At 41.0% G+C, this 14946-nt stretch overlaps 1 protein-coding gene across 2 annotated transcripts in view; it reads right to left on the bottom strand.

Moving 5' to 3' along the window:
* Nucleotides 1-8126: 8126 nt before the first annotated feature.
* Nucleotides 8127-14946, bottom strand: part of LOC119651652 (dorsal-ventral patterning protein tolloid-like) — a 31081-nt gene continuing 24261 nt past the window's right edge. For both annotated transcript variants that reach the window (XM_038055335.1, XM_038055334.1), the window contains exons 8-14: nt 14685-14931; nt 14417-14622; nt 13973-14329; nt 13616-13902; nt 8867-9047; nt 8488-8738; nt 8127-8425 (exon numbers count right to left, since the gene is read on the bottom strand). In XM_038055335.1, the coding sequence (XP_037911263.1) occupies nt 8207-8425; nt 8488-8738; nt 8867-9047; nt 13616-13902; nt 13973-14329; nt 14417-14622; nt 14685-14931 (1748 nt within the window). In that variant the 3' untranslated portion in view covers nt 8127-8206. The remainder of the gene's footprint in view (nt 8426-8487; nt 8739-8866; nt 9048-13615; nt 13903-13972; nt 14330-14416; nt 14623-14684; nt 14932-14946) is intronic.

Below are 14946 nucleotides of genomic sequence, written 5' to 3'. Positions count from 1 at the left end.
CGACAAAATTGGGTTTAATATTCTGATTACTTACATTATTGGTGCTTAATCTTTTCGCTCGTGTCGGCCGCGCCTGGGCAGGTTTGTCCATATCCCCTCCGTCCCGAGCTCGAGCCGATACCCTGATATATGAAGCAACTCCAACATTTCCAACTTTTTCTTCTTCTAGCTCGCACGAGAAGGGCCCGACGGGTGAGGTGAGTCAAACGCGAGTGCAAAAATGGTGACACTCCCTGGCTCAGTGTGATGTCCAACTAGTTAGGCCAAACTTCTCGTCTGAAGTATGCACTGCCACAACAGTCACGGTCAGGAGATAACAATTAGCTGACTGCTAACTTGCTGCAGACTTTACGCAGAGACGCACGCCAGAACCACCGCCTCCCGTGTCGAACATCTCACTTTTATTACAAAGAAAATCGCCCACGGACGATATTTCACCCTTTGACACGCCGCCACTCTAGGCTCTATCTGACCGGAATAGCCTCTGGTGCGAAAAAAATGCAGTGGAAACTCGATACTTGACCACCTTAAATACTGCACAAGTTTACACGTTTTTAGATGTGGCCCGTTTTATTCCAAAAACAAATTCACCTCCATGCGAATCACAAACCAAAAATTACCTGCAGCGCCACACAACACCCATTCTTCTTCCCCTCTTTTTTCTCCAAGAAAACCAATTTCCCCGCCATGTATCGCGGCAAACCAAAGCAGGGCAACCCCAACGATAAATGTCCCTTCCGTGGCTGAAGTATGTAGATTCAAATTTGAAATTGAACATCCAAACCCCGAAAGCGGCCAGGAAAATTATATCGACGGAACAAACCACAGGTGCTTCGCCGGTCCCATGGCGAGGAGAAGAACCTGGAGGAGTTTAGCGACGCCTGAGTCGAGTTTTGCCTCCAGCATCGAAATGCGCTCGTAGGGGGGCTGATTCCTTCCGAGCGGCCTTGATGTTATCCCAGATGCTCGCGTCTATCGAGTCCAATTGGAGAAAACCCTGAGTAAGCATTTCGTCTAGGTAAGTATACTCCCTGCTATTTGGGAACCGGAAGTGAATTGCTCCTTTCGGTTCATCAACTTTAACACATTAATCGCCGCCGTGGTACAGGGTGCGGCAGCATAACTTCCTTTTTTAAAATGCGCGCCACTCAGTTAGTTGATGTCATAGTGGAGCGCTAGTGGTCTCGTTCAAGAGGGGATACTGTAAAGTTTTGTCCCAACACGGTTCAGTCGCCATCATGCGTTGGAATAGTGAGGAGTGTGCCTTTGCCGTTGAGGTTTACTTTTCAAGCGGATGTTCGGGTTTATTGCAACACAGCGCGCATTTCGGAATCGCTTTAATTTAGCCCCGTTGGCTCCCGTCCCAGACCGCAAATCAATTGTTACATGGGTCACTACATTCAGACAAACTGCAAGTGCGACAAAAGGAAGAACTGGAGTCCCTCGGCCCGTTAGATCACCTGAGAACATTGAAGCAGTGAGAGCGTCAATGTTGCGATCGTCACGGCGTTCTGCGCGCAAACACGCATCTGCCCTTGAAATATCCTATCGTTCTGTGAGAAGAATTCTTCGTGATGATCTTCATTTTCATCCCTATAAGATGACGATAGTGCAGGAACTTTCAGAACGTGACTTCAATTCTCGGATGAACGCGTGTGAGCTTCTTCTTGATGTCATTCCCGAGGGTGCTATTGTTGTTTTTAGCGATGGAGCCCATTTTCATTTCTGTGGGTCGGTTAACAAACAAAACATGCGCTACTGGGTTGACACCAACCCTCAAGAATTGCATTCACCCAAAGTCACAGTGTGGTGTGCAATTTCCTCAGCTGGAATTATTGGTCCCTGGTTTTTTGAGGAAAATGAGGTTACAGTGACAGTGAATTCGGACCGGTATGTAAACATGCTACAGAATTTTTTTTTCCCACGGCTAGAAAATTTGGATTTGGGGGACACTTGGTTCCAACAAGACGGTGCAACAGCACACACTTCAAGAGCATCGATGGCTGTTTTGAGGGAACACTTTCCAGAGCGCCTTATCTCAATTAGAGGCGATTTGGAACGGCCGGCCCGCTCTCCCGATCTGTCCCCTTGTGGTGTTTTTTCTATGGGGTGTTTTGAAATCCCGTGTTTATGTGAACCGTCCAAGAACCCTACAAGATTTGAAGACCAACATCCAAGAAGAAATTGCCAACATATGCTAACAAGAGTCGTGACAAACGCCAGAAATCGGTTTACGCAATGTATGGAGAATGGGGGACGTCACCTAACAGATTTGATCTGACAATGTAAATAAAAACTTTAGACATGTACCTGCATTATAAAAAATAAATAAATATTTTCCGATGCATACAATAGTTTTTATTGAGTTTTGAAGAAAGGAAGTTATGCTGCCGCACCCTGTATTAATTTTGCCGTTATAATGTTCACAAAAAGCGCTTTGTCTGAAGTTTCTCCAGAATATCCTGTCACCCACCTCGAAGGTAGATGGTCTTGCCTTCAAGTTGTGATGGCCAACTGCTCTTTGCTGGGCCAATCACAGTTTCTATTGGACCTCCTGGCTTAAGAGTTCCGTTCTCGCATCATTAGAGATGACCGAGGAATGATCCTGAAGGAGGATCACTTGGCGCAACATTAATTCGAAGATTCTTCTACGAGGTATTCATCAAGATCTTCATCTACTTCACTCTGCACTTCAGTGGGCAAAAGCATTTTAAGAGGATCTTTGAGGAGTTATGACGTGATCAGAGCACAATAATAGCCTGTTGATGAAATCGCGATTACATGTCTCTCGAATAAACTTTCGGGCGTAATTTAGACGATACGAACGAAAGTGTTTATTGCGAGCCTCAGCAGCGTCTTCCGACATCATACCAATGGGTAACAAAGCTTTATCAAACACACTGGGTCCGTGAACTATTTTATGGGGAATAGGCATCATTGGATGTCAAGGCTGTAGTTCCACATATAATTTACTTGTGTCTGAGCAAGGGGATCCGAATTTTCTTATTTCATGACCGCTTGATATAGCTTCTAAAATTACTCTCGGGCTATATATAATACTAGGCGAGAATCTATACCGAATACTGTTGCTGAAAGTTCATGATCTATAAAAAAATTTCTGCTTGTCTTACCGTAATTGGGGTTACCGAAGTCAGCTTTGGGAACATCCACTATGAACTCCAATTATGTTCTAAATGCCTCTTGTATCTCAAATTTCTTTTGTTGGATTATTTGGTTTTGTATTTCCTTCTCGGTACTTAGTTATCGTTTTTAAGGTTTTGTGTAAACACAAAACCTTATTAAAATCGGTTTACTGTCTGTCTCTCCGTCTGTCCGTCTGTCTGTCCGTCACACGCATTTTTCTCGAAAACGGTTGTAGCCATTGACACTAAATTTGGTAGAAAGGTGGGAACTGTGAACACTCGCGCATGTAGTGAGTAACATCCTTTTATGTCGAATTGTAGGCGGGGTCCCCATACGTCCAAAAGGGGGTGTAAATTTTTTTTCATCAAATATAGTCATGTGGGGTATCAAATTAGGTCTCGTTTAGTACTTTTCAAATCCGGTCTTAGTTTTGACATTTGTTGGAAAGATGGGGAGTGCGGGGGGTTGAAAGTGATCATTTTTTTAACGAACCCGTTCTCAGAAACTACTCAACCGAAAAATCTGAAAAAATCAGGGGGCTGCCACTATATGGTGCCTAGGTTCTGAAATACCCTCCATGTCGATAGCTGTTCAAATAAAGTTAATAATAGCACATTATTATAATTTTTAGTAATTAAAAGGAATACCCCCTTAAGTTCATCCTAGAATCACCAAATTTTACAGTAGTGTAGGCTATAGCATACAGCATGATCCCGCCAAATTTAGTGAAAATCTCATCATTACTAACAAAGTTATACTAGGTCAAAGCTGTCGCTTCTCTGCAAATTCAAGACTATGAATGTCAATATCACTTGAAAGTGGATATTTTCACATAATATATGCATATTTTACGTGCTACATATTTAGGGACAAATGCACACTCAAATTTCGTTATAAAAGGAATACACAAAACCTTTCAAACCTGAAGCGTATCGCTTATTGGCTTACTTAGTGATAGATTGTTGATCTCTTTACTTGTTACCTCACAGATGTAGCATTTCCCTGCTAATTTTGGCAAGAATTGCGGCATTGTACACTTTCGCGTCAACCGTTGCAAGCATGATCACATGTTTTACCGAAAAGGTTTTGTTTTTAAGCCTAATTTGAGTATCTTCTAATGCATTTATTTTATTCTCTATGCATCCGATTTCCTCTTTCGTAATACCCTTTCCTTCACAAATCGCATTTGAATCGGTCAACAGAAGCCTGGGGAAGAAGGTAATTGGTTTCCCCACCCTATCTTATTTCGTTGACCGGAAGATAGTCGCAACTTTGGAAGATGTTCGCATCCGAATGGAAACAATTTTAACATTTTTGCTTAAATTTTTTTTGTTGCGATTCATCACATCCTCACTTGTACAATTTATTTTCTTCATCAGCTAAGCGCTGGACGACATCTATCAAACTTAAAAACAGTCGCTGAGCAGCTGAAGATTAACTTCCGCACAAGTTGCTGTAACTCTGTAAGATATTATATTTCCAGAGGGTAGCAAGTTTTTTTAGCTGTTTGTAAAATTGAATAGCGAGGATAATAATTGTTTTTATTAAAAGTTCGAATTATCTCATACTGTTTTCTTGACAGACCAGCTTCGACAAACATGGATAATGCTTCCGGTGGTGTCAATTGCTGCTTTGGCTCATTCTGACGTTTAGCGGCTACTTTTCTATATTTTTGCACGCGAGTTACGCATGAGCCACCCACTCCTCATACTTCATGCACTCCTCACCTATCCATAGATACTAACCCTTTATTTCAAGAATAAGCTATCTCTAATAACCGGCAACCTTGTCTCAATTTCATATTCTTAATTGAAAAACCTTATTATATAAACATCCGGCCTCTCCAGACATCAATATCCCAAATTGCAATGCCACTTGTAACCAACTGTTATTTTTTTAAAGGAAAATATCTTCCATATTATGTGAGGCTACCCATCTATGTTTAATCTCCAACTTTAGATATGAGAGTTTCTTTTAACATAGTACATAATCCTGGAAAGTTCGAAGGTAATCCGACTATTTTTAACAAATTTATAGAAGGTGCAGGTTTAGCATTTCAGGTAAATTTATGGCACCCAAGGTATGTACGACGACATATAAAGTGAATTTATATGAACGGCGGGGTCGTGGGAACTAAAAGTTTTCCTTTTTTGATTTCTTTTATTTGCATTTCAGTGTCAATTACTCCAGGTAGACATGTGTATGTATATGTATACACTAATAAGGCTTGCCAGGAGTAACCAATATAATAGACATGTGTGTTCTGGTTACCAGCGGTTTTTAATTTATGTACCTAACATATATATGTATGCTTTTGTGCACGGAGTAAAGTGGAAACGCGTGAAGATGCGTTACATCAATTTACATGCGCACATATATATGCATGCATCGCTATGTGGTTATAGACAATATTTGTTTATTTAGGGTGCACACAGTATTTATGTCATTAATTTGTATGTATATAAATGTGTCTTGGCGTTTGGTAAAATATCACGAGATATTTTGTATTCTTAGCTATATACCAATGGGAAATTATGAATAGCAAGTTTCTTACATAGATAAACACAAAACCTTTTGTGTGAAACAAAACCTTATTAGAATCGATTCGATGTCTGTCTGTCACACCTTCGGAAATCGCTATTGTCACGAAAATGTGTGGAAGCGTGTGGTTTGATGTTCCCTTTACATGTAGCGAATGGTCAAATAGTAGTATAAGTGTAGGTCCCAGAGCGAAACATGGATTGGTACCCACGATGGAGCATAAAACGCCTGCTGAACTAACACCAACAGCTCTACTACCAAACCCTATCTCCACCTCCACGTGGTGATCGCTGGGAGTTCTTTCTTTATGAAAAACTGCTGACGGAGAAGGATGAAGGCGAGTCTCCCGCGCCTAAAAATGGGACAAATTGTACCAACTGGTCCTCCACGTTGAGGGTTTGGTAGGGCTGACAACTCTGCATGGAAACCGATGTTACAAAGCCACGGAAGGAGCCTCAGACAGGATGGATTTTACAACGGCGAACCCGGCAACGATAACGGATTAACGATTTGTGCATTTTCTCATGGAACGTGCGCTATCTGTACAAACCGAATGCTGCTGAGCAGCCAGCCGATATCCTGTTCCAATATGAGGCGGATGTAACAGCGTTGCAAGAAATGCGATGTACAGGGACCGGTTTACTGGAGAAGAGCCGCTACACCATATAATATGATGGCCATCCAGTAAACCATGTGCTCGGAGTAGGTTTCTTAGTCAGCCAAAAAATGAAACCTGGTGTTATCGGCTTTGAAAACATAAGCGAGCGGCTATGCACTCTGCCCTTGCGAGCCAGAGAACGATACCTTCCACGAGGCAATTGAGCGGTCCCTCGTAGCCTGCCCCAAGTATGATATCAAAATCATACTTGGAGAGTTCAATAGTCAAAGCTTATATATGGACACCAATGATAACGGATTGCGAATTATTCAAGAACCACCCGAGATGTACAAACTGCCTTCATCCAGATCGAGCAGGCGGCGTGACATCTTGGGCTGCACATCAATGAAGGTAAAACTAAGTATATGGTGGCAACGTCAACACCGAAGATGAACAAACCAACAACATCAAACCACACTGGTCAAATAGGAAGAATAAGGATAGGAGAATACAACTTTGAGACCGTTGATAATTTCTCCTATCTAGGGTCGAAAATCACAACCGATAATAGCTACGATGATGAAATCCGCGCACGGTTGTTGTCAGCCAACTGAGCCTATTTCAGCTTACAAAGACTGTTCCGCTCGAAACGTCTCACCATAGGGTCAAAGCTCTTACTGTACAAGGCAATGATCTTGCCAGTCCTCTTGTATTCCTCGGAGACTTGGGTTCTTAGCAAGAAGAATTGCGAACTCTTGGCCGCATTCGAGAGAAGAATCCTCCGAAGAATTTTTGGCCCCTACATGAGGATGGATAATTCCGTAGTCTACACAATGACGAAATTTATGAGCGATACCATGACCGTCCGGTTGTGGATAAAATCTGGCTCAGTACGTTACGGTGGGCGGGTCACTTAATCCGTATGGATGAGGATGAGCGATTTGATGGACGTCGACGCAAAACCCGGATGTCTGGAGTTCCTTATTAAGGCAGGCCTAGACCGGATACCGGTTGTTGCGCCGTTGATGATGAAAAATCGGAGAAGCGCTTCTAAAGCGGGATTTAAATAGTTTGAAGCATTTTCTTTTGCTTTTATCATTGCTTCTAAACGTTGGGATATCGAACGCACGACATTTGCACCAAAATTCGGAGAAACATTATTTCACTCTCACTTCACAGCCTCCTTAAACTTCTCTATATTTTTAAATCTTCAGGCTCGGGTCTGGTGAGTGCGAAGGTGTTTTCAGAAATGTCGGGCAGTTGTACACGGGCCATATTTCAGGAACAAAGGAAATGTCCCTGGGACCATCGTCCTCATAGAAGGCGAATTTATCCAATATATTTAGCTCCTTAGCACTATGCCTCACATTTTGCTTTAAAATGTTTTAAAATTGAAATGATATTGAAATCTATCCGTTACCATTTTATCATCTATAAAATAAATATTCCATATTCCTGCACTGCAAAAACGCCCCCATATCATCACTGACTCTCCACCATGCTTGATAGTGGCCCGAATATTATGTGGTTTAAAATCTGTATAAAGTTTCCGCCACATGTATCTCTTCCCATCAAGGCTATGCGATTAAATTATGTAAGCAACACCTGCATTATCTCAGAAAAGGTCAAAAATGATTTGAATTTTAAAAGTTACTGCATGAAAATCATATTCCCCAAGAAAGTTTTCAGCCGTTTCTGCACAAACATCCTTTTACAAATCGCATTCGACTATATTTTTCAATTCCCCCTTCCCTTCCATATTCTTTTCATTTCAAAGAAAAGTTGAATAATGAGCACTTTTTGTCCGATTATGCATTTGACCCACTGCATATGAAACTGTGACTAGAGTAATAAAATAAGAACATTTATTTCTACAAAATTATACATTTACACTTCTACATTTCAATAAAACGTAATAAATAATTAACCACCAGTGCTATCATCTGAATCAGGTAAGTAGATACTTTTCTGATAGCCTGGGAACGGTGTTACGATTTCCGAACTCTCCGGAAGTATAGTTTCATAATCATCACTGGCGTCCACTTCCGCATACGAAATTACAAATCCTTTCATGTTCATGTCCTTATCTGTTCGGAAACGCACAATTAGTGCATCCGATATAGATGTAATATTCGGGGGTATCTGAGATAGATAAGTATACGAAATTACTAGTCAGTTTCAAAACCAGCAGAAAGAGAGCTTACCGAATTTCCGCAATATTTTCCAAAGTACTTAGTGTCTGGTCCCGAATAGTCGTAGATTTCGACGTAGTCTAAGCTACAGTTCTCTGTATGTTCCACTTCGAATACTTCGAAAGTGAGTTGAACACTATAATCAGGATCCGACTGAATAGTCCACGTACAGTCCATATTACCTTTATAGTTTCGCTGGCCATACTTGGGATGCGAGTAAAAACGTTGAGTTTCATTTGTTGCTCGTAAATATCCACCACATACTGAAAACAAGGATGCAGAACTTAAAATGTATCTACAAATTACTAACAGAAATTGAATTGATGCTCGATAACAGGCCAACCAAGTCTAGCTTTAAAAAATGTCTTCTCTTCTAGGAGATTAGACTTACTTGCGGAATAGTAGATCTTAAAACCAGAATGTTGTGATGTATTGTCCGACTTAAAGTTGATAGAAAGTTCGTTGGATGTTGATGTCATCGGAGGGGGTTTATTCTCTCCACAAAATTTACCCAATGATGAACTAAGCAGTGAGGGCCCATCGTAGATAGCCAGGTAGTCATAAACGCACTCCTGAAAGAGAATTTAAATAGTTGACATTAATGAGAATATTCAGGCACTTTCAATTTTTTACAGATCTGGTTATTAATGTCTACATAAATATTTATGTGCATATTTTACATCTAAAATTTTACGAGCACATTATACCGACAAGCATTGACAGTGTCTATTAGAGTCTCCACCTATCAATAGCCATTGTGCCGATAGTGGGGCAATGCTATCACAAACCAATAGAGGCCTTGCAGTGTACCAACGAACTCCTGAACTAACGATATAGTAAGCGAGCAAATTGGTCTGAATTCTTAGTTGAACCATGTGGAAATTAGGGTTCAATCCTTAAAAACGGTCTTATATTTCAAGAACCTTTTCCTTAGAATCAATCTAACTCTGGTCCTTACCTAGACATCATCTTCAACACCAATTTATTCAACATTTTGTGTATAAAAAGACACTGAATCGTGAAAAGGGTAGCTTAAAATCACTGCATCCTACCCTTGACTACAGCATTTCGACCTCAATTTTCTGCTGCGCGGTCTAACTATCTTTGACCATTTTCACATTCATTCCTTGGACAGTTATGACTCTATACCAAAAAATGAGGTTACACCTGAATGAAAGACAGATGCTCCGATACTGTAAGAAGGTGCGAAGTGCATCGACAGCTCTGTGAATCCACGCTGTGTTCGTTTGTGTTAGACACGCGGTGGAATGCTTTGTAAGTTACGTTGCAACCCCTTTGTTGGCGATCTGCAAATTATATGTTTCCCAATACTTTCTCATTGGGTGACACCCATCTGAAAACACAAAAATCAGGAATTTTGGTTGTAGTACTGACTCTGGGGTTTTACCCAGATTTAAAGTAGGGGTAGGCCCTACATGACGGAGGTGGAAAGGGTGTGATTCGCTCCTGGCCCGGAATAGAGACTATTAAAATTAGATATCTATTTTAGTAATATAGATGGGGCGCTCTGCAAGGATTTTCTTTCTAAGGGGCTGCTGATGTATAATACTTAGCAAAATCATGCGAAAGGTTATTGGTTGATAAGTTCAATCCAGAGATTGTGGGGATAAAACATGTATTGCCAACAAGCGCGAAGTATCGTCAGCCTTTTATCCGATGTTTGTGTTTGGAGATGACTTGCAAAAACAATGATAGGTTTCGTGCGGTTGGGCATTGTACTACGAGCGAAAGAGATATGAATACATATCGAAAAGGACGGTCTGTTTAAGTTGTTTAACTGATATTCTTTGGCTATGCACAGGAGTGTAACATATCTTAGCACTTTAATGTGGGTTATTTCCATAGCGACCATCGAAAAATGGGAAAAGGGAGCTGTCAAGCTACTTAGCGAAATGGCCTAGCCAAGGTTTAAAGAATAGTGGATACAGAGCTTAGTAAAAAAACAACAGTAACGTACAAACTGCCTTCATCCAGATTGAGCAGGCGGGCTGAGATCTCTGGCTGCGCATCAATGAAGACAAGACAAAATATATGGTGGCAACGTCAGCACCAAAAATCAACCAACCAACAACATCAAATCACACTGGTCAAACGGGAAGAATAAAGATAGGGGACCGTTGATAATTTCTCCTATCTAGGGTCGAAAATCACAACCGATAACAACTACGATGATAAAATCCGCGCGCGGTTGTAGGCAGCCAACAGAGCCTATTTCAGCTTACACAAACTGTTTTACTCGAAACGTCTCACCATAGGGTCAAACCTCTTACTGTGCAAGTCTATGATCTTGCCAGTCCTTATGTATTTCTCGAGGGATTTTAGCAAGAAAAATTGACCGCGTTTGAGAGAAGAATCTTTCGAAGAATTTTTGGCCCCCTACATGAGGATGGACGATTCCGTAGCCTACATAACGACGAAATCTATGAGCGATACCATGACCGTCAGTTTGTGGATAAAATCCGGCTCAATAGGTCGCAGTGGTGGGGTTTTTTAATCCGTATGGATGAGGATAATCCAGCCCGAAAAGTCTTTAAAGGCAATATCTATGGTAGAAAAAGAAGATGAGGTGTCTGGAGTTCCTTATTAAGGTAGGTTTAGACCGGCTACCGGTAGTTGCGCCGTTGATGATGAATAGAAACAAATTTATTAAGTAAGAAAGAACGTCTATACGGGAAAAAAAAATCTAAATTAGTTGTTCAGCGAAGTAAGAAATCTGCTTCAAGGTAAATATGATTAAATTTGTTGGGTCTTTAGAAGGTTGTGATAAGATCACTTAAATAACGTGCACCGATTCTATCATCCTCCAGGAGTACTGCCTGAGCAAGGGAGGAATCTCGTTCACCATAAAAAACTTTTGAGATGAAAGTAATATCTACAGTAATCAGAGAGGAGCTACTGGAAATTTGCAGTAAGATACGGGGAAACAATCTAATAATGCGTTCAAATTCGTGGTATAGCAGGACACATTTGCCAAGTTTTACGGAGCATGGTGCACAAAGATGTTCCTGCCAGCGTTCTGGCGTGGCAGAAGTTTGCATCTAAAGCTGGTAAACCTCCAGGTAAAAGAACCTATTGCCTCATCATCATCATCATCAACGGCGCAACAACCGGTATCCGGTCTAGGCCTGCCTTAATAAGGAACTCCAGACATCCCGGTTTTGCGCCGAGGTCCACCAATTCGATATCCCTAAAAGCTGTCTGGCGTCCTGACCTACGCCATCGCTCCATCTTAGGCAGGGTCTGCCTCGTCTTCTTTTTCTACCCTAGATATTGCCCTTATAGACTTTCCGGGTGGGATCATCCTCATCCATACGGATTAAGTGACCCGCCCACCGTAACCTACTGAGCCAGATTTTATCCACAACCGGACGGTCATGGTATCGCTCATAGATTTCGTCATTATGTAGGCTACGGAATCGTCCATCCTCATGTAGGGGGCCAAAAATTCTTCGGAGGATTCTTCTCTCGAACGCGGCCAAGAGTTCGCAATTCTTCTTGCTAAGATCCCAAGTTTCCGAGGAATACAAGAGGACTGGCAAGATCATTGTCTTGTACAGTAAGAGCTTTGACCCTATGGTGAGACGTTTCGAGCGGAAAGTGTTTTGTAAGCTGAAATATGCTCTGTTGGCTAACAACAATCGTACGCGGATTTCATCATCGTAGTTGTTATCGGTTGTGATTTTCGACCCTAGATAGGAGAAATTGTCAACGGTCTCAAAGTTGTATTCTCCTATCCTTATTCTTGTTCGTGTTTGTGTTTGACCAGTGCGGTTTGATGTTGTTGGTTGATTCGTCTTGATTGTTGATTCTATTGCCTCATGTATCTTTTAAATACTGTGAGGAAAGTGTTGAAGTAAGTAATGACATCTCCGGGTAGTTGATATTCTGTAAGTTTCTCAGATTCGCGTTCTGATTTCCATGTGGGATTCGGCCCTGATAAATTGGTTATCAGCTTGGCGGAAAATGTATAGATGCTGATGGATTCAAAGAGAATATTGTTTCCATGGGTATTTCAAAGGACTGTGCCCTTCGCCCACTGTTGTGAAACATAACATACAACGATATGCTCAACCTGCAGCATGCCGCGGTATTGCATAACGCTAAAGATGGAATTGGTTGTAGTCATAAAGCCTCTTGAGGATGTCAAGTTTTACCCACGCGAAGACTAATTTGCGGGGCGCAAAACGAAAATAAACTCATAATCAGAAGATCTGTAAAATAAATGAAATTTTCGTCTACATTGGGAACCATATCGTCCACTTTTAAGTTAGCCGATATGGGGGAAGACGATTTAAGCAGTAGTCCAGGCTGGGATGATGTAGTACAGAAGAGGTATGTGGTACAATTTCAGGTTGCTTAGGCCTGAGGAGAGCAGTGGATAAGTAATGGCATGGAGCAAAATAACTAAAGTTAAAGGGATAACATGGGAGCGCGCTTAATTTTCACTCCGGGCTAGGATTTTCTCTCTACGGCTCTGATTAGGACTTCGAATGTATGTACATAGGACATGAAAGGGCTCATTCGAACGAATCATACTTTTTGATATAACTTGTAAGATGTGCTTTCTTCAATTAATTCAGTTTTGGTGCCCAACCGTACTACAATGAACTGTTTGCTCTGTAAAGGTCAGTACAGGACATGCCCTTGTACAGCTTAAGCGGCTGAAAAGTATATTTCCTTAAGCGATGATACTGCCAACAGGCTAATGAATGGGACGGTACATTGCACAAACGATGGATTAGAAGTTGAGGTGGTGTGAAACAAATTGAGTACATCTTTAAAAGAGGAGAGTGTGACAGTAGTATGTTGCATCACAAAATCCTTGAAATGGAAATTGAACTGTTGCATTTAAAAGTAACAAATTCGAAAACTGCCCTTTGTTCAGGCTTTGGTAACATATGTGAGTTTTGGTCAAACTACAATCATCGTGATCTTTCGCTCAGCAAAACAATCAAAACTGCCTTGATAGTTCAAACGACGGGAATATTTTTATAGACTACAATTGGTGTCCACTTTTCTCTCTACACAGGAGTCAATCCTACATACTCCGCCTCCACTGCTTTTCAAAAATTTTGTAAAACAAATATTAATTATGTCATCTACAAAAAAGCCCACTAACCTGATGATTTTCAATATCGATTCCCTTAAAACCAAGACGAATACGCTGTCCTTTCAAAACGTTTATAAACCATAAACAATCAGAATTAGGTGGATAAGGATTGGGATAATTCGGACTCATGATAATTCCATGTGGCTTCACGAATTCAAATTTACACGCAGACTCATCACAATTATGCTGGTTTTCATTCAAAGTGTATCCACTTTTACACGTGCAATTGTATGATCCGAGAGTATTCTCACAAAAATGCTGGCAGCCACCATTATTAGTTGCACATTCGTCCACATCTGTAATGGGAGCAGGATACAAAGTAATTGAGTTCAAAAACTAGACATTTCGGGATTGGGTTATGCTTACCTGTGAAATAGATCGCTGAAAATCCCGCGTGTTCGATGGATTTGTCCGAGTGAAATTCAATACGCAAAATATTCTTATCGGATACGATAAGAGGCGGTTTAGTTGACCCGCAAAATGTTCCCATTCGCTTAAAATTATCGTCCATTTGTGAGAATACAGTTACATTATCGTAGTTACAATCTAAGTGAAGTGTTCCGCCCTCCAGTTGGAAATGCGTGAAATTCAAGAAAACCTGTCGATTTACTGGTGCAACTAGTTCCCAAACACACTCGATATTATTCGGGTATTTATCGGGGAAACTGGGGGTTGAAACAGTTCCAACTGTGTCCTCTACTTCGATTAAGCTACCACACGAATCTGAAAAGGATAACATTCATTAGTAGCATTTCAATCAACATTGGATAGTAAAAGGTGGTTTTCGGTAGCATCAGACGATTATCTTACCATGGCAACTTTTTCCATCTGATCCCAATTTATATCCAATTTCGCACGTGCATTTGTAACTGTCCAAAGTATTTACACATTGATGTTCGCAATTGTGCTTCCCTTGGGCACATTTGTCAATATCATTCGCAAATATCGCAGAAAATCCCTTTCTTTCCACCGTATTATCCGTGAAAAATCGAATTGTAAGTTGGTTTCCTTCAGATCTTTTAAGAAATCAAAGACAAATCAGCAAATAATATATACATGCAAAACGCACTAGGCATACTTGATAAGTTGAGGATAGTCGCTTCCACAATACACTTCCACAACATCTCCGTTTTGAATTTCAAGATAATCATTTTCGCACGATTTATGATATTCCAATTGAAACTGCTCGAATTTGAGCGCAATGTGAATTCCCTCGGGGGCAACTATCTTCCAAGTGCACTCCTTGTTCGGTAAGTAGTTCAGTGGATAATTTGGGCTAATAATTCTAGTATCGGTAGACGTTGAAAATTCTCCTCCACAAAACGCTACATAAAATCAGA

The sequence above is a fragment of the Hermetia illucens genome, chromosome 3 (assembly GCF_905115235.1).
Source record: "Hermetia illucens chromosome 3, iHerIll2.2.curated.20191125, whole genome shotgun sequence".
Taxonomy (NCBI): domain Eukaryota; kingdom Metazoa; phylum Arthropoda; class Insecta; order Diptera; family Stratiomyidae; genus Hermetia; species Hermetia illucens.
The sequence above is the reverse complement of the archived record's forward strand: the minus strand, read 5'-3'. Positions and strand labels throughout refer to the sequence as shown.